The following is a 20111-nucleotide window of genomic DNA, read 5'->3' as shown; positions in this document are numbered from 1 at the left end:
AGAGCTAGGAAGAGCTGGCTACCAGCTGACTCCAGGGATGAAGCAGGCTCAACCAATGGCTGTCCACTGCAAAGTGAAGCATACTGCCCTCAAAGCAGAGGAGAGAGAAAAGAGAAAGGACAAGCAGAGGAATCACTGCCCACAGCCTACTTTCCCCTGAGGAAAGACCTGTAACTGCTGCAGATGGCTCAAGGATTGGACTCTTAATTCACCTCAAGACCCATCAGTGAGTGATGGCAGAGATCATCCCTGAATCAAGGGATTGGTGACAATGACATCTCTTGCTGCATGGGTCACTTTAACTCTGCATACGGACAATTTAAGTCTTTAGATAAGTTTTTTTCCTCACAGTTTATACATCACTAACTCCGAGCAGACATGACAGATATTTCTTACTATCATAGTCCCTGAAGGGAGTGTGAACAGGAGCTTTATTTCACATTTTCTTGATTTTCCAACAAGTGAACTTGGATTTTTAAATGATGAGGAAGGGCAACCTGATGACTGGTCCAGTGGGATTTGGCCACAACCATAGAAGAGGTTTATGTGTGTCTGGCTCATGGGCAACACAAGCAGTGATGCTACAGTCCCACCACACTGAGACGGGAATTTGCCAGGGAAGGCGATCGGTTTTGTTCATGAGGAATCAAATTTCTTAAAGAAACCTGCTCGCTCCACAACATTTACGACAAGGAAATGAGAAGTGAAATAAATAAATCAATCACCAAGCAGAAGATGCTTTGATATGTATCAGCAATAACTTTATTGACTGCAATCCTGAGTCCAATTAATCACTTTGGAGTGACTTTTCAGTAATCAGAAAGAGGGAAAAGGCCCAAATTTGCACAAATCACTTTTTACGCAGCTGCAGTGACTCCACTTCCCAGGACCGGAGGCTCTGGACAAGCAGCGCTGCAATGAACACCAGAGCCAGGTTCAACTGCATTTCCCAACACAACCGGCCCCGGGTTTTGGTGCCTCCTCATCGCTGCCCCTCCCCCGACCCCCCAGCTGCACCCGTGGGTGCCAGAACCCACAGGCCCCCGAGGGCCCCTCGGTCATGCAGGACATGACACCCGGGCAGAGACAACCGTCCAGCTCAGCCACGTCCTGCTCGCCCTGGTCGGGGGATGAAGAAACCCAGCCTGCGCATCCAGGGCCACGGACACAGCACAGCTGATCGTCTGCAGCGAGAGGAGTCCTCCAGGGTCACGGACATGAGCATGACTGAGGCCGGAGGGGACAACGAGCAGGTCCCGTCTTGCATGTTTCCTTTCCCTCTCACTGGCGCTGGCTGAGCCGGATTTCACCTTTCTCCACCACGAACCAGGGCCGGATCCTGCCCCCCGCGAACGAGGCCGGCGGGAAGGTGAAGATCGGGGCCCCGGTGTCAGCATCGAGAAATGACACCTGCCCCAATGTGCAGTCCAGATACACCCCCACCCTGCTGGGTGCCCGGTCCAGGGGCAGGGAGGTGCGATCAGGGGCAGTGAGAGCCTCGTACTGATTCCAACAACGCCGCATAGCCCAGACCCCCTCCTCAGGGCTAAAGCTGATCCCTCCCTTCCTCCCCACAGACTCTCTGGCCACCCCCACGGCCCAATATCCTCCCTCCCCGACCCCCACTTTCACCTCCCACCAGTTTCTCCCGGAGGTGAATCCCTCATGGCCCAGCACACAGCGCCAACTGTCAAACCTCTCAGGATTGTCGGGCAGATCCTGCCGTGTGTCTGTCCGTCTCGCACTTTTCCCATCCTGAGACAGGATGAGGTAGAGATGAGCTGTGTCTGGATACAGAGTCACGTCCTCTGCGGGGAAAGGAGACAACAGGAGCGTGAGGAGCAGTGCTCAGCCCGAGGACAGGCTGTGATCAAGGCAGGGGCAGCTTTGGCTGCAGTTGGAGGTGAAGCCGGGATTGACCCGAGCAGGAAGGAGCCCGGAGACCTCAGCAAAGGGCAGGGCCAATTCTCCTCTGGCAGGAAGAGACGGGCCAGGGACAGAAACACGCCGGCTGGGCCAGGGCTGGGACATGGGATCGTTCCCCTCCTGCACCTGCCGGTCACAGACAGGGATGAGAGACCCTGGGGGCTCAGGAGAGCCCGGCAGAGGGTGTAAAGGGGAGAGCATGGAGACAGCTCATCTCCCTCTGCACTGCCCACTGTCTTCAATCTCAATCTGGTAAACCTTCCCCATGCTCATATTTTGGGGCCATTTCCCAGAGAGACATTCCCACTCCAGCAAGTCACAGCCAAAGAAATATCAAATTTGGACCAGAACAGTCCACATGTCACAAAGATTAGTTATGTCCCAGGCTTCAAGTGCAGGTCCAATTTCCCAGGTTTTCAGAGCTTACCCAAAAGGACCAGCCTAAGACATAGCAGATGAGAGGGAGTGAAATATATACACAAATAGGAAGTTTTTAAGGCAAAATGGAGAGAGAATGTGTGGGGAAGTGGGAACGAGGAAGCCATAAGTGACTAATATACATAGAAGGTAATTATGTTAAAAGCCAAGAAGTGTACTTGGTGTCTTAATAAAGAGAGTTGGATTATTGTTGGAGCTGCAAAGGTCCAAGAAATGTCCAGGAGGCAAGGATGTTTTGTGGTATCTTTTATTGGGTTGACTGTATAGTTGGAAGAGCTGTTGGATAAACATTTTTGCATCAAGTGCCCTTTCTCTAATAAATGAGGAAAATGAAAGATTATATCATGATGGTTGGATGGAAAAGGAAAGCAACCCCCAAAACTACTGAAGTTATAGCAGCTCACCCACTCTTCCAACTCATGTTAAGAGATTCCTTGGTGGAAAGGGCTCTGGTCCATCTGTCTGGGCCTGCAGCAAGTATGATCTAGAGGAGTAGTCCCCAGACAGTCCCTACAAGTCAGTGACTGTTTCAAGAACTGCTGTGTCCCCAGCAGGGAACAATGGAAATAAAAGGAGAGTCACATACCCACATGGACAGGGTGGATGACTGTGAAGGAGAAACCTGGATGCTTCCTCTCCCTCATCACCACTCATTGTAATTACAAGGAAACGGTGAGGAAGAAAAAGGAGGAGGAAAGGAGTGAAAGCTACAGGAGAGTGAACAGACACACAGAGGAAGCTACCACAAAGAGGAAGAGAGAGCAGTACTGGGTAGGAGGAGACAGCAGAGAGAAGCAAAGGGAAGGAAGCAGAGACAGACATAGAACAGAAGAACCAAAAACTAGCTGTTTAGACAAAGTTGTCTTGGTGTATGAATGTGCAAACAGGAGCTCACACAACTCCTCCACTCAGCCACCCTGGCCAACTCCAGTCCCTTCCAGCGCCACTTTGTCCAGGTCTGTTCAGCAGGCAGCTTCCTGCTCTGTCCTCCGACTTTCTGGTCAGCCTCAAGTCCCTTTTCATTGTTGCACCACCCAAACTTATTCTGATCCTGGCCCCACAACACTCAGACCTTCCAGTCTTTCCCCATCATTTTTTCTCAGTGAAGTGTCTTTCTCCCTGGTACCTTTATTATGATGTATATTTTATTTTCTCCTTTCTCACTGCAGTTTGTTGTTTGACATAGCCATATTTTTCTTGCTATCTCCTTGATTTAATCTTAATTCTTATTTTCCCCATTTCTGTATTTTTGGGCTGTTCTTTCAGAGACAGGAAGTTCACTTTGCCTCTTTTCCACAGATCATGACTTTGTCCTGCCTTGCGCATAACGGAGGCAATAAGGGAGGTAGGAACAGCAGCAACTAGTGGTAGTGATAGAGCAGGCCCATCCTGTGATAGTGGTTGGGGCACTTTGCTGGCTGTGTAGTCAAGCCTGGCAGAGAATTGGGGGAAGGAGCAGATAAGGAGAAAGGGGATGAGGGACCACTCAGAAAGCTCTGCAGGAGACAGTGAAGATAGATCTGAAGGTGCTACCGTCTCATCCAGATCCATTACTGTCACGGGCTGCCACATCTCATGGTGTGCTTTGAAATGCATGAGGATGTGAGTCCTGCCATGAGGAGTGACATCCCCACCCACTGCCAGATTAGGATCGATCATATTGGCATGGGCACACAACACACTTAGGGCAGAAATACATTCCCCACCCTAGGCAGGTGCTCTGGCAGCTTGACAGGGTTTGAAGGGACCAATCCTGATCCTTTCAGGCCTTAGAGGGACCCGCCTGTTTTTTTCCACGTATAGAGGGGCCTGCGGCACATCACTGTAAGTGGGGAAACCAGAGTTTGTCCCGGGGTATAATAGTATTAAAGTATTAAAGGATCTAAATTAATATGTTCCCAGTGGTGGGGAGACTTGGCAATTGTCATAATCTGAACATTGTACCTTTTTCCAAAGGTGGTGCAGTTTGTCCCAGTCCTGAAAGCAACCACATAATCAGACATGAGAACTCATTAGAAGAGATTTATAAACAAGGCATTATTGCATGCAATGTCACATTGGAGAAAAATAGATCTGAAACTTCAGTGTGCCGTAATTAATAACCAAGACACAGACACTGTGATGGCTTCTCTGCCAGAGGACCACACATTTATCAGTCTTTGATCTTTCTTGGATCACTGTTGCTGACATAGTTGTTGATACTAAATATTTTCCCTACAAACACTCTTTAGAAGCATTACAAGGCTATTAATGAAGACCTGCTCCTGCTTCCTTTAATATAATGGAAAATCCCACCTTGAGTTAAATGCAGGAGGGGCAGGCATATGGAGTAATTGTAGCAGAAAGTACATGAGTGTTTCCTTCTACTTCCAGGTAATAAGATATAAACCTTCTGGGGGAACTGTCACATAGCAGGGGATTTTGACTTTCATCTTCGGAGTTGCCTGCTCTGGTAAGTGTTTGTCTGTGTAGATAGGGCACCGCTGTGAGGGAAGGGGGTCAACATGCTTAATCAGCAACAAAGAAAAAAGAAAAAAATTATGGGAATGTGGGTCCAATGTTCAGAACTATCCAAGTGACTTAGGCATGTATGAGTAAGACTAAACAAAAGCTTCCCATCAAAGTTTTCCCATATTATTACTGACCTAGAGGCCTCTTTGTCTAGTTCCTATTACCTCTTCCAGCCAACTGCTACTTGGGCCAGACAGGCTTTCAAAGACAGAATAGATGCTCCTTCTAGGTGACTAGTTCTTCACAGGAGCCAAAAGCACAGGATATTTTATATGTCTGAGTGATTTAACATATTTTTATTATACACCCATCTCCTGGAGAACCACATAGCAGAGAGATTTTAGACCCATTAGGGACAAGGGTCCAGGCTACAATGCAGGCCCCTATCCCTTCCTGGGCAGCTGCAGCCACCTCACTGAGCCCAACACAGCTAGGCTGCTCTTCCTCTTCTGCTTCCACATCTCTCTCTCTCCTGACTGTTCGGAGGCTGATTTCAGAAGAAGTGACCAAGGCAACCTTGGTAAATGCATGAATGCTGCTATGATGATTAAAGCAGTGTACTTGGAAATCAGAAAGAGAGGAAAAAAAGAGGTTGGAATCCTTTTGGGGTAAAGGGCACCTTGCACCCAGATCTCTGGTTTCCTGAACAAGTGTCCTAAGCAGGCAAATGTAGGAGCTAAAATACAAGAGTGCTGCCCCCGTCTTGTGCAGTTTGATGCCTGCTAGTCACATATCTCTGGCCATCTGTCATTCTCAAGGTTTAAACACCAATACACATCCAGAGAGGACATGCATATGTAGCAGCGCACCTCCCTGGTCAATACACAGCCTGCTGCACATGCTCAGACGACACAGGTATAATTACATGTCCAGGCTGCCAGGGGAAATAGTATTTTTATCTCTGCAAAAGATGAATTGGCACTTGCATGATTACAACCTGCCCATTACACTCACAAGGGGAAACAGAAAGTGCTGGGTGTGGTGGGGACTTTTAGGTTCCTTCAAGAAAAATGTGGTCATAGGAGATTTTCAGTTCTTTGACCTTAATAATTAAGCTCTTCTTACCACAAACTATTAGCTAGCCTATGAATTTGACTGGAAAGAAAAGAAAGGGAATTGAAATAACAAAAAGAGACCATTGATTCAGTATGAACTTTCATTACCTGGACATATCACAGCTCTTTTCCACCCTGAAACAAAGAGAAATAGTGGTATTTATCTGAACAAATGCAGCTGCAAAAGGATTCTTGGATGATGAGCATCTGAGCCAAGCAAAAGCCAGGAAAGACCAGGGTAATGCTGGACACAAATGAGGCAACATATAGAAGGACTAATTGGAACATGGTCATTTCCTGTCACTATAACCATACAGACCACATCCATCAAAGTGATGTCAGATCTCTTGGTATTGCTTGGCAACTCTCTGAATTGCTGTGACCAGAGCACCTCAGTATCCAAAGACACCACTGATTTGCAACTGCTGTACCCTTTTCCTCGGAGAGGGCCTGGCTCCAGAGATACTCCTGTTACTGCCAACTAGGCAGGATTATTGCTATTCATTCTCTCTGACCTGACTGATAAGTTTCTGGTAGGTACAGAATAAAGCTGCCTATCTTCTCCATGGCTTAGGGTATTTTGTATACATGAGGCACAAATTGAAGTCCCTTCAATGATTCCCAACCACAATGTGATGCCATCTTAAGCCCTTGTTCAAACTAATTAATGGCTGCATCTCCAGTTACATTAATGTCCCAATTTCACTCCAGGAACTGCTGCAACAGCGGCAGTGCTCTGGGCTAATAACGATGACAAAGGCCAGGAAGGAGTGCCTGAGGGCTCTGAGCAAACCATTTCCAAACAAGGGTATCTTAGTGTTGCTGCCACTTTTCTGTTCTTTCCAGCATGGAGAGAAAGAACAGCTAGCTCTAGCTACATTTAATATGAGGGAAAAAGCTGTGTTGGACACAGAGAAAAACTTACCAAGTTCTCGTTGTAGGTTTCCTGGATAGAAAAAAAAAAGATACATTGATTTAGTGCTTCACAACAACCTCATAAGTTTAAGCCTGGTACTTTGTGTTCTGTGCGACATCCTCTCTGTGGTGCTTATCCGCATACTGCCAGTAGTATCCATGCTACAGCTGCTGAGAACTGTCTCTTTTCTGCCTATGCTTGTTGGTGTGCATGGGCAAGAGAAGTGGGAAACTCTTTTGTGCTTACTTTGACTGTCCTAACTAGCTTTTATCCATTTTTTAAAGAATCTGAACATATGGGACAAGGTGCATCAAATTTGTATGCACGTTCACTGCCTCTTACCTGTGAAAATTGTAAAGTTTATAAGAGTTTTGATGCTGTAAAAGAAAAATGGGTCGAAGGCTGCTGAAGTGTCCTGTACGGTAGCATGACTGGTATGACAGCCTAAGGTGGAGAAATCCTCTGCTCAAGAGCTCCAGGGTGGAAGGAGCAAGGTCCATGTAGGAGTTGTGTCAGGGGACGGTATTGTACTTTTCCATCTAGCTGTGTAGGGAGATGTTTTGATGACACATAAATCCCTCTAGTGGTTTCAGGATGGGATCTAGTACCCACTTGTCTCTAAACAACAGACATCTTTGGATTGCTAGTAGGTCAAGTAAACACCTGTATGTGCTAGAGTCTAAAGACTTGATATTCTTGAGTTTGCTCAACATCTAGCATAACTCATTTGTTTTTATAGCCAAAAGGAAGCAGTGGAGAGGTAGCCCCCAATTACCGTAGTGGTGCTGAGCAGCTGCTTACTTACATAGATTACTAGGGGCATGATATTAAATATTCTGTAGTGTTTGATTAACCATATGAGTGTAGAGATGTGTGTCAAAAGGCATATTCCTATTTCAAGGTCATAGACTTATAAAAGTTTTAACAGAATAACAGCTTCACTCTTCCTTAATGGTATGTAGAGACATTTGGGGCAGTTAGGTGACAGTTAGAGTTAAAAATGGCCACCTGATCTAAAGTAAATTTGGATGGGAGGGGTAGTGGTGGGGCTTGGGGGATTGATGGGGCAGGCAGTGTCCACAGGGGGCTGAGGGGAGTAGGCAGGGTGTGTAGGCAGGTGTCTTGGAGATTGGGGAGGGAAGCAGGATGCATGGAAGGCATAGGAGGGGGAAGACAGTGTTCACAGTGGGGGATATAGGAGATCAAGAGGGCAAGTGGGGTCTGTGCAGGGGATCACAGGGATTGTGGAGGTAATCAGGGCCATGGGAAGGGGTTGGAGGGGTCTGGGAGGAATTTGGTGGAATCAGAGGGGCTAGCGGTCTGTTTGAGGACGCACGGGGTTTTGGTGGACTGTATGCACCCCCACACCCCTTAGGACCAGGGGCTCTTTTTAGCCCCTGATTCCCCCCACCCCCAGGCAAGCAACACCCCCTGGCAATTGCACTTTGCTGTGCTGAAGGTTTGGTGTGTGGCACAGTGCCTACCTGCCTCCCTTTGGCTGGCTGCAGTAAAATCTTATTCATACACTCTTTGATTTATTGGAATAAAAATATTCACTAACTACACTATATATCCCCCCCCCCCCGCATTTACCTTTTATTCTGAAAAGATATACATTCAGGATTATGAAACTTAACACAACCACCAGGATCATACTCAGTGCCACCATCCAGGGGCTCACACTTGCAAAAAAGAGAGCTGAAAAACAAGATGCCCAGGGCTTGCTTTAGTTTGTTATTGGTGAAAAACATCAAATGTATTTATTCCAAGGCCATCCAGTAATACTTGCGTTCAGGAGTTGCATGAGATATGAACGACAGCAGTAACTCCTAGCATGATGCAAAAATCAGAAATGTGCTTTAATAACCAACAAACTGACTTTTAATTGAGCTTTATCATGAGTAACAGGAAATATACTATCTCACCTTTACATGGCTAAGTGGAAATTATGTAGCCATATAACTGCAATTTTTGGTAATTACGATGTGTTTGGATTCTTGTTCTATCTGTAATGGAAGAGGATCAACCTTTATGTGAACCTGCTAGAAACAAAATCCAGAAATACTTTAAATCCTCCTCCATGTTATCCATCATCAAACAACTGCTACCCATAGGGTTTGGGGGTTTGTTTGTTTGGGGTTTTTTTTTGGGGGGGGGGGGGTTGCGTAAAGCTTTGGAATCTATGTGGAATTACATAATGTTCCAGTATTTTCATAGCCCTAGTACAGGGTACTGAGCATGCTAAGAAGGAAGGTCTAGGGCAAGCACTATTACATATCAAAACTGCGGATAAAGGCCAAAAAAATCACACTTATGGATCTATATGCTAATGGGTCCTCCATTCAAAAAAGCCAGGGTTGGACACTAATGGGGGGTGGTGGTTTTGGAACTGAACTAGGGAGGAGGGGTTAACTGTGGTCAGACCTGAGTGTCAGGGGGGAGCTGGATCAGATGTGAATGGTGTGGGGGAGGTGGGGTGGGGTAGGACCCTCAGCAGGGGACAGGGAGAGGAGAGTGGGTTCAGACAGAACCGGGGGGCAGGTGGGTCGAGGTCAGACAGAAACTGGGGGGGGGGAGGAGCAGAGTGAGAGCAGAAGTGGGGAGAGCGGAGGGGGGAAGAAGGGTCAGACCCAAAGTGGAGGGGGAAGTGGGATTGGACCTGAAAGGGGGCTTGGTGGAGCAGGGTTGGAGCTCTACCAGGGGAGTGGGTCACACCTGAATGTGCAGAAGTGTGTTCAGACCGGAAGTGGAGGGGAGGGGAGGAGGGGGGCAGTGGGGCACTGGGGTCAGACCTGAACTCAGGGGGAATGGTATCAGACCTGAAGTGGGGTGGAGGGGTGTAGCAGGGTTAGACCCAAAGGGAGTGGAGGGGGTGGGGTTGGATATAAAGTTGTGGGGAGGGGTGGGAAGTGTGGTCAGACCTGGAACAGAGGAGATGGGGTGGGGATGGACCCAAAGCAGGGGGGATGGTGTTGGACCCGAACTGGGAAGGAGGAGGGACGGGGTCGGACCTGAACTGGTGGGGCAGAGTAGGAGCCTTAGTGGTGGGGGAGGGAGTAGGGAGTGGTGTCAGACCTGAATGAGGGTGGAGGGGGGGAGCATGGCACTACACAAAGTGGGGTGGGCAGTATCAGATCCAAATCAGAGGTTTAAGGTGGGCGGGGGCAGACCTGAATGGGGGGAAGGTGGGGAGCTTAATCAGATCTGAACACTGAGGTGGAGCAGGAGTCTTAGTGGAGGAGAAGGGAGTGGGGGGTGGGTGAGGACAAGAAATGGTGGGAACGCAGGGTGGGGCTGAAGGTGGGCAGGGTCAAACCCGAACCATGGGGGCAGGGTCAGACCCAAAGCAGCAGAGAAGGTGGGGAGGCAGGGTCAGACCTGAAGCAGGCAGGGAGGGCAGGGAGGAGCGGGGTCCAATCCAAATAGCGGGGCGGGGGCATGCGGAGTCAGACCCGAAGGAGGCGGGGAGGGCAGGGGGGAGCGGGGTCCAATCCAAATAGGGGGGCGGGGGCATGAGGAGTCAGACCGGAAGCATGGGAAAGCAGGGTCAGACCCAAAGGGGGAAGTGGTGGGGGTCCAGGGTCAGCCCCATACTGGGGGTCATGGTTAGACCTGAAGGGGAGGATGAGGGGAGTGGGTCCGAACCTGAAGCAGGGTGGGTGAGTGAAGGGTGGGGTCAGACCTGAATTGTGGGTAGTGGTGTCAGATCTGAACCAGGGGACTGGTTTAGACCCAAAGCTGTGGGGAGAGTGACAGGAGAAGTATGGTCAGACCTGAAGCAGGTCGGGGAGCGAGGTCAGACCTGAAGCAGGGGGTTAGGAAGATGGACCGGGGTTGGATCCAAAGTCGGGGGAGGTAAGGACGCAGAGCTGTGTCCCCGCTCACCCCACCATCATTTTTGAGAGGCAATCTGCTAGTACTATTATAAGCATTTTAAACCATAACCACATCTATGCCAGAGGCACAGTGGTACAACTGTTGTGTATATTGTACAATCATAGGTCATCTGTACCTGAGCTGGAGAGTGTGTGGATGGGGTAGAAGGAGGTGTTTAATTAGAGTGTCTCACAAGGGCTTAAGTACTCAGTGTCCCAGGCTTCAAAATGGTGGTGGTGGCACTTTAACTAAAGCTTGTTTGGTGAGCTTTAATTAAAGTGCCCTCACCACCATTTTGAAACTTGGTGTCACTGAATATATGTGACACAGAGGCTGCAGGAGCAGTATTGGACACGTGCATAGGTGCGCACAGAAAGGCAGGGCTGGAAGGGACTTCGAGAGCAGGTTTGTCCAACATAAGGCCCGTGGGCTGCTATGTGGCCCACCAAGCCATTTTCTCTGGCCCGCGGTGCTGCGACACGAAATAAAAGTAAACTGTTTACTTTTGTTCCCACCCCTTGTCCTGCCCCCAGCCCCTCAGCAGCTTCCTAATGGCTGCTGAAGGGCTTGGGAAGGGACAGGACACGCATCGCGTCAGCTTGACGTTGCCAACGCGGTGTGGCTCCTCCCGTCCCCTCTCATTTCACTGTTTCCCTTCCTCGCCTCACCCCTCCCTTCTTCATTTGCATGCCAGCTCCTCCCCTCTCCCACATTGCAGGGTTTCCATTCCTAGCCCTGCCCCTCCCTTCCTCATTTGCATGCCAGCCCCGCCCTTTGCCGGTCCCTGCTGGCTGCATGGGCTGGAGCAGGTTGCGGTGCAGCGGGCGGGTGGGTGCAGGGGGCGCGGATGCCAGCTTGGAGGGATGCTGCAGCCGGGCCTGCGGGAGATGCTGCTGCTGCTGTGGCTGTTGGGGCTGAAAGCTGATGCTGCTCTCACCTCCCCGCACCCCCCTGCGCCCACAGACATTGAGCTGGGGGTGGTGAGTCACGGGCCCTGGGGAGGGAGGGACCCCTGCCACTTGGGCTCGGGCTCGAGCTGCTCCAGAGGAGAGGGAGCAGGGGGGTGTCCCTGCATAGTCCGCACCCCCCTGTAGAGTCCCCACATGTCCCCCTTGCTGCTCAGCCCAGGTGTGCAGGTGTGGGAGCATCCTTGAGGCTGTCCAGGTGGACGGGAGGACAGGGCGAGGTCAGGTGGCACCCCTTGACCCTGCGCCCCCAGGCTGCAGCCAAACTCGACAGGCCATGTGAGTGCCCGCTTCTGCCAGCCCACTGGGTGATAAAAAGTTCATGATCCAGCCCCACTTTGAAAAAGGTTGGACACCCCTGCTCTAGAGGGTCTCTAGTCCAGCCCCCTGCCTGAGGTAGGATCTTCTCCATCCAAATTGTTCTATACAAACAAACCCACTGTCCAGTCTCTTAAAACTATAGTCAACCCTGACACAACTACAAGACAAAAAGCCCTACACTGCCACAGATAAAACAGGAGTGAGGGGTGGCACAGCACTCAATGCCTTCTGGTTTGAGGATTGTTATACTGTGCTTGAGAGACTCAAGGAAGAGGGCCATTCTCCCCTGCTACAGATGAAAATAAATCCTCCACAGTCCATACTAATTAACCAGGGGGTAAAAATCCTTCTTGACTCCAAATATGTCAAGTGGTCTGACCTTGGGCAAGACCCCAGGATCTTCTGAGTTTAAGCCCTAGGAGGACACTGGCACATGCCAGTCAAACTCCCCATCCCTGGCTGCAGGAAACACCCAGTGGTTCGGAGGAAGGCAAAATAACCCTGAGCTGTAGCAGCTGCAAAGGAAATAAATTTCTATTTATGACGTGGATCAGTGAATACACTGAGGGCTCCTATACATGTGTAGAGAGGCTGCTCCAACATCCTATAATTAGTGTGTTGGATCAGACTCAGTTAATTGAGTCTGCTGGAGTATGGGATTAACTGTGCTCCAGCAGCTTCCAGCAGGAGGTGCATCAGTGTTCCTGTGCTGAAAAATGGCAGCAGGGGGCTTTAAACTAAAGCTCAGAGATGGGCTAATTACAGCGCTGCCCCCTCCACCCCCCGCCTCACACACATACACTCCACAGCCTCCTGAAGCACATCTGTAAATGCTCTCAGCATGTAGAGAAGGGCAGATTGCTTCAGAATCAGAATTGCTACTGAAAAGGCCTTTAAATAAATGCTCTTCCTCTTAACAATCCTTAAAAGAGGAGCAACAACACGCAACTTAGTGAATTTTACATGATAAAAAATGAACAATGGTGCAGTGCACTGAAAATCCTTTAAGGATTCACGAATAACTCAATCCTGGTAGATAGATGCTAGCAAAATACCCATGAAATACCCACTGAAAATTCACGTAGACAAACTTGAGAGTACAAAACCACACTGCATTGATATTTTGAGTGACTTTCTGCCAGTTTCTCTAAGGTAAAATTTCAGAGGTTAGAGTGAGATAAAATCCAGATTCTCATAAACTACAAATACACAGGTAAATGTATTTGTATTATGACCCCATGGAAATGCTAGCCATGTTTGTGTTTGCTTCATGTTTCACTTGGTTTCCAGTGGAGGCGGTTTCCTGTAGGGTTTGGATGGAACTGACCTGATATATGAATTACTGATTCCTTCTCTCGGTCGAGGAGGCTGTTCCTGATCCAACAGGACAAGTTCGGGTTTGAATGTCCGTTTATGACAACAGAAATTTCTGTTTCAAACAGGCCATTTGCCCTTGGGGATTTTATTTCAGAAAGCGATGGTATACGATATCCCTGGGCATTTCTCCACAGCACCTGGGGCTCTGGGTACCACTCAGCTGATCGACATGTCACGCGGATCCCTCCATTCTGGTAATCCTCCACAGAGATGATAGGATTAGAGCCTAAAGCTAAAATAGAAAGAAATTATATTGCTGAAATCTATGAGTCAATTTTGTAAAGGACTGTGGAAATCTTATTCTCAAGAATTTTTAGATATTGCAGAGCAGGGCAGCAATTCTATTAACAACTATAGAGCCTAGATATTCCTGGATGTTGTAGCTGAGAAATTTCATTATCAAATAGTCACTGAACCAATAACAAATTATGGTCATTGAGATCTGGTTTTGGTAGGTAATGAGGGCATTATAAATGAATGTAGCCTTCAGGCATAGGCTGTAGGATTCAGGGACTGAAACAGCACAACACGAAGTGCAGACTCTGGACCCAGCACAAGCCTAACACATTAAGTTTGCATTCTAGCCATAAGCAAAGTGTAGCTAGTTGGAATCGTACTACATGATAGTGTGTTTTTATTGACTGAAGGCAGACATGAATAATCGTTGGTTGCCTTTAAAGATAATTTTCTGCAGAGCTACAAAGCTACTTTTGCTATAGCAAAAGTCCCAAAAGCCTGTTTCTGAGTAATCACAGAATGAACCTTTGCAGATGTGACATCTAGCAAAGGAAAGAAAGCAAATGGCATGTCCAGCTGAAGCAGATCAGATTAAAGAGAGCACAAGATCTTAATGCAGGTATATTATTGCTTCATTTTATAGTAATGATTAATGTAACTAAATGTATTGGATATTCTCTTATAATAGATATTTCTGTTCAAGTGACTTAGATGTGAAAACAAAGCAGCCTCGTCAGTGACACTCTAAATTAGGTGAAAGGAAAGCCATAAGAAATAGTCCCTTCCTGGATGTGTACATTTCATAGGAACATAAATCCCAACCAACTGAAATCATCCAAGTCCACAACAGAACTGGTTTGGTTCAGCTTCAAAAGTTTCCATGAAACAATGAAATTTGAACAAAGGCAATCAGAGAACAGTTAGTAGATTATTAGAATAAGCCTTTTATAAAAACAGGGTAAAGCTGGAGGAGAAACGAGAGCGGGGCGCCCCCATGACTGACTACATCCTGACAGGGTTCAAGTTACATGGAAAAAGAAGCAAATTAAGACTGTAACTGAGGTTTGGGATTTCAAAAGAGAAAGGTTTATTTTAGGAGAACAGCTGGGCTTTTTCAGTCTAGCAAAACAGAGACAGAAAGGGATATGTTTGCTCTATGTAACTATACCAGGGACTAAATATGACATATGATAAGGCACTATTTAGGCTAAAAGACAATGTTGATCCAAGAAAAAATGGATATAACTTGGATGTGAATAAATTTAGGCTGGAAATTACAAAGTCCTAAGCACTGAGATATTAAGAACAAACAGAAACTAACTGCTTTCGAGATGTTGCTTAAAATTATTAAAATGCTGACAAAAAATGAAATATGTTTCTGAAATGGGAATAAAATTCAAACACAGTCTCTAATTGTAAAATAATTCATAATACCTTCCATGAAGTTGGCATATTAAGAAAGAGAAAAAACCTGAAAACCATGCAGAGATAAACTGACACAAGCCACTGACCTGCTACCTTCAGTTCTATTACAGCCGCTTCCTCAGTAATACCATCCTCAACAAAGCAGGTGTATTGCCCTTCATCTGAAGGCCTGACATTGAAAATCATCACAGGAATGTTTCCAACTGTAAGGCCATCTTTCCAAAACTCTGTCCTTCTCTTGTATTCTGGCATCTGTCGTCCAAAATCATCTCTCCCATCGTGGTACAGATGAACATAATTTGTAGACTCAGGTTCAGAACCACCTCACTTCCATGTTCTCAGCGCTCATGTTGGGGGACAGGTGGCATGGCAATACGATCTCTTCCCCCACAGTGGCAGTGATTTGCTGATCAGGTCCAACAACTGTAAACAGGGCTGTAAAAGGTACCCAAAACACCCCAAAGTAAGCTAAGAAGTCAAAAGAGAAATCCAACATACTCAACATGAGATGGATACCCACCTGGCAGAGTTTCAACCTGGACTGGGAAAATGACACATAACTGAAAACAAAGGCTTGAAATGGAGAGGGCTGAGCAACTTGAACTGTAACTGGCTGCCCAACCTAAGAAATTCAGTGTCTGTGAAAGGCTAGCATATCCTGAATAAATACAACATATATATTTTCTTGTCATAGAAATGTCAACATTTTTCACTGGACATTTTCCAAACATTGTATCCCGTAAAATGTATTGGTTTCTTGGTGTTTTAATTACAATTTGGCATGAAGTACAAATATCAAATAATTTAAATGTCATGTAAAAAAGAATATTCCTCCTCAATATTGGTTTTGAAAAGCCAGTGGAGTGATGAGAAGGAGGATGTTAGGATACTGTGGTAATGAGGAACGTAGAAGTGCACAGAAATATGAGTATATGATCCGGCGATAGATAAAGAGCTATTCTGTATGCCTGGGGAGAAAGAGAAAAACTTTTTATATTAGCTGTATTTATTTTTTCTTCCCACACAATGATGTTGATGCAGTCTAGAACTTCTAACTATCTTTTCCATTTGCCAGGAAAGACTAGAATTGGTGCAATGTGTCAATAAAAAACTAAATAAACCTTTCAGCAGCAGGAGAACACACATTAATATGGAGCAGATACCTACCTGATTCCACCTTGCAAATATGAAAAGTAATGAAGAATGTGAGAAAATGGGGCAGCAAAGTGGAGACTCTGGAGATTTGGCACATTAAAGGAGGCATCTTCTTCACTGAAACTTGATCCAAAAGCACAAGGGGAAGGCAGAAAAGTATTCACCTGGAGAACATAGAGCGCTGGTTACCACCTTTGTATATTGGATGAGATAGCAGGAGGACAGCATATACAAGTATTCAAGGGTAAAAACCTTGGTATGACTAAACTTTTGAAAGTGCACCATTAAAACAGCCGCTGAAACAGAAATTCCAGGGTTATCCCTGATATCCCCCTCTTTCAATTTCCCCTAAATGAAAAATCATGTGTTGAGTCAGATGACGATAAAGAGTTTTCACTACATTTTAGACCATGTTAAATGAATGAGATCTAGAATCATAATACTGTGCACTGTTAAAAAAACAAACAAACATGGGGTCCAGATAGTTAAATGCTAATATAGCTGTTCAAGGTAACGTGAAGTGTGTCCTCTTCAAGATCTTCATAGTCCTGCGTAAATTGATGTGGCAAAAGTGAGGAGTGTTGATCAGTACTGCATAATGAGCTGTATGCTCTGGGTCATGGAGATAGTGCACGTCTGAGAGTTTCCAACAGTTTCACAATCCTTCACTATTTTCAACAGGCCAAGAAGCCTAAAGGAGTTTCACTTACAGACAATGATGTAATCATCCCAGGTCCTAGTGTTAGACAGTCTGGTGGGATAGCTGATGGAAAACAAAGACTCTTCAGAAAGACCTGCTGAGATATCTGGTTACTGAGCTTGGCCATGGAAAGGGAAGTTGTGGTTTTGACAAAATTAAATGAGTGGAAATCTATATAGAATAAGATTATAAATTCAAAGGGTTCCTGATCATTTCCTCTGTGGATATTCTTACTTCAGAAAAAGTGTTCTGACATACAGAGTTAATTGGGAATAGTTATTCTGGAATCACTCCCCCTGGACAGAAGACCTAAACTGAGTGTTTTAACTTCCAGTCAATCAAAATGGAAACCCATTTGACTTGGCTTAAGACATATATGTTATGAGAAGGCTTTCCACTGTTGTGTAAAACTGGTCACAGACTTCTGCTAGGTGTCTATTCAATCCTGAACAGCAATGCAGACATCAACTTTTGTTGCCTTTGTGATGCCATGCACATTTTTATGGTGGCACAAAGCAAAAGCAAATAGACATTCATACTCTGTGTCACACAACAATGTGTTTGCCAGAAAAGGTAGCAATAATTTGTGCTGCTTTATTGTGGTGGACGTCTATTTTCTTTATGGAAGGAAAGCACAGGGAGTCTGGAACTTGCCGCACTCTCCAGCCGCCTCAGGCAGAAGGTCTCTGGGCTTGAGGTCTCACTCTTGCGTGCCTCTGGATTTTTCACACAGGATCAGACCTGTCAACCTCGGGAGTGCCTGCATGGCTTCCCTGCTTCCACACATGTGCTTCCAGGAGCTCTGGGGTGTGACTCTGGAAGCTGAGAAAGTTAAGGTTTCCCACTTTCAGATACTTGCCTGTGGCAATCTCTATTTTAATATTGTTCTGAAGTTGACTCAAAATGACAGTTTTTATAGGAGTTACAAAACTACAGTACGTAGGGCAAAAATCCTATTTTGCCTCATAGACAAGTAAGTGGCACGTAAGTGTCTCTTTTATGAGTATGAATCTAAATGTCATTCTACTTCACTTTTTTCCATTACAGAATCACAATTATAAAAATACTTAAATCCACTACATGACTATTCTGAATATGGGTAAATTCTATAGCCATGCTCTATTCTTTTCCTTCCTCATCATTGAAGTGGCTGTTCTTTAATCTTCCCAACAGTATTTTGGCACTTCTGGGCAGTGGAAATTCTACAGCTTGATGCAAACAGTGCCCTTGTAGACATCTGTGTACATGCATACTTGGGTGCATGCAGCATGGACAAAATGGTGGAGGAGCCCCCTATATCTTACCCCAACAGCTGAGTGGCTGCAGTCCTTTCCTGGGAAGGGGAGGCTCAGGTTCTTGGCCTCTCTTGGCCAATCTGGTTATAGCATCTGATGAAGTAAGCTGTTGCCTATGGTGTAGGTGTACCTTGAGTTGTCTCCCGGTTAGGGTGACCTAAAAAACAATCAACAAATCAGCCTCATTAATTTTGAGCTGCTTTTTCCTGTGCTGTGCAGGAACTGCCTTCTTTTAGCCAGAGACTATGTAATACCCAGAGCCAGGTCTGGATCTCTACTCACCACACAGAAGGGGCAACCCACAGAGCTGCCTGCCCCCTGCTCAAGACATTCCCAAGCTGCTGCTAGTTCAGTGCGAGAAGCTGTGGAAGAGACGCTTCCCACATGGACCTGCAGGGTCCTAACACCAAGTCTTCAAAAAATCATGAGTCAGGTGCCCAGAAATCATGGGATATTCCTAAAAATCATGGAGAGATTTCTGCCACCTGAGACCTTAGCTTACACTGGGATAATATTCTCTAGCTTTTCTCTGGGGTAATGAGGATTAGAATTTCCTGTAAAGCACAAACAACTTAAAGCAGTAAATATCATTTAATAGCAGGAATTGAGGAGCTTAGGCTTTAAGAAAAGCATTATCTAATTTGACATTAGTGATTTAGCAGTAGAAGTGGGCAGCATTATAATACAGTTTGATGGAAGATGGCAATTAAAACAATATAAGCTTTGTTTCAAGTATTCTTACCATTTCCCTTCTAGTTTTGTTATGCAACCTTTTCAAACAAGTTCTTGTTTCAAATACTTTTGAAGTGAAAAACATGCACTGCTGGGAATCTATAGATTTGCACTATTTGCCCTCTATTGATTCTTAAAGGGCAGTTGCTACTGTGGGCTGGAGCTAGGGTGGTGCTGTGCTCTTCCCGGCAGGGTGCTGGGTTGGGTTGCACTTGGGGTGAGAAGCAGCAGCACTGGAAGGGAGGTTATGTGGGAGAAGGGGGCTGCAGCCTCCCCACAACCCCTCTCCCAATGCTACTGCTGCCCACTCTGAGTGCAGCCCGGCCCAGCCCCTGGCCCCAGACCGCAGTGACAGCCCACCCTTCCCCACCCACAGGGTATGGCACAGATCCAGGTGCACATGCCCCGTATGCCATCCCAGGGAATGCATAGTGATGGGAGCTGATTCCCTGTCCCCATCCTCCCTGCATCGGCAGCAGCTCTGTCCTGCACCCTGCCCCAGCTCCAGCTCCAGCCCCAGCCCCTGCCCCTGCCCCACTCTGTCCCTCACCACAGGGGCCCCCATCTGCCCCGCCCAGTGCCCTTTCCCTTCCCCTTCCCCTTCCACTATAACAGACTTACCAGCAGACACTACTCTTCAAGCTGCTGGGCTGCATATTGGAAATCAGGTCAGTATTGGCTGATATGCCTCCTTAAAAATCAGCTATTGGTACTGGCCCAAAAAATCTCTTTTGGTGCACCCCTATTTCTTTCCATTTAGTTTGGGTGTTTTGTGGGGAATTTTTGTTCTTGTTTTAGGTTTATTGGTTTTGGTTTTTTTTTTTTTACTATTTCATACATCTATTGAGTACAATTAATTTTGAATGTAGAAGTAATGTAGTTTTTGAACAAATAATAAAACAGATGTCAGAGGATCATCTAATCATTGTATAATTACATTACCTAAAAAAGTGGGATCTATCAGAGAGCGTAAAAGGTCTCCTGAAAGTTTATTAACCAACAGAAGTTCACCTACTGGACTGATCCTGCTGAGAAGTTTTATGCTGTGTTCTGCCTCCAAAAGCTGCCTTTAGTTTTGTCAAGAAACTTGGAAAAAAGTTCTTCAGGATGTCAGATAGCAAGTTCCATGCTTACATCTCACAGTAAAATAGCTACAGGGTTTAATTGTAGCTTTTCTGTCCA

The 20111-nt window shown here is 46.4% G+C and overlaps 1 protein-coding gene across 1 annotated transcript; it reads right to left on the bottom strand.

Annotated features, from left to right (window-relative positions):
- Nucleotides 1-807: 807 nt before the first annotated feature.
- LOC132243656 (butyrophilin subfamily 3 member A3-like) lies at nucleotides 808-18350 on the bottom strand. The gene is given in 9 exon segments (XM_059714045.1): nucleotides 808-1808; nucleotides 4309-4341; nucleotides 6039-6065; nucleotides 6856-6911; nucleotides 13281-13617; nucleotides 15134-15362; nucleotides 15364-15482; nucleotides 16215-16366; nucleotides 18207-18350. Coding segments are annotated over 8 exon segments (1425 nt in total). The 5' UTR covers nucleotides 16312-16366; nucleotides 18207-18350; the 3' UTR covers nucleotides 808-1281.
- Nucleotides 18351-20111: the final 1761 nt, after the last annotated feature.

Source organism: Alligator mississippiensis, chromosome 11 (assembly GCF_030867095.1).
Source record: "Alligator mississippiensis isolate rAllMis1 chromosome 11, rAllMis1, whole genome shotgun sequence".
Classification (NCBI taxonomy): domain Eukaryota; kingdom Metazoa; phylum Chordata; order Crocodylia; family Alligatoridae; genus Alligator; species Alligator mississippiensis.
Note: the sequence above shows the minus strand (reverse complement) of the source record. Positions and strands in the feature narration are given on the sequence as shown.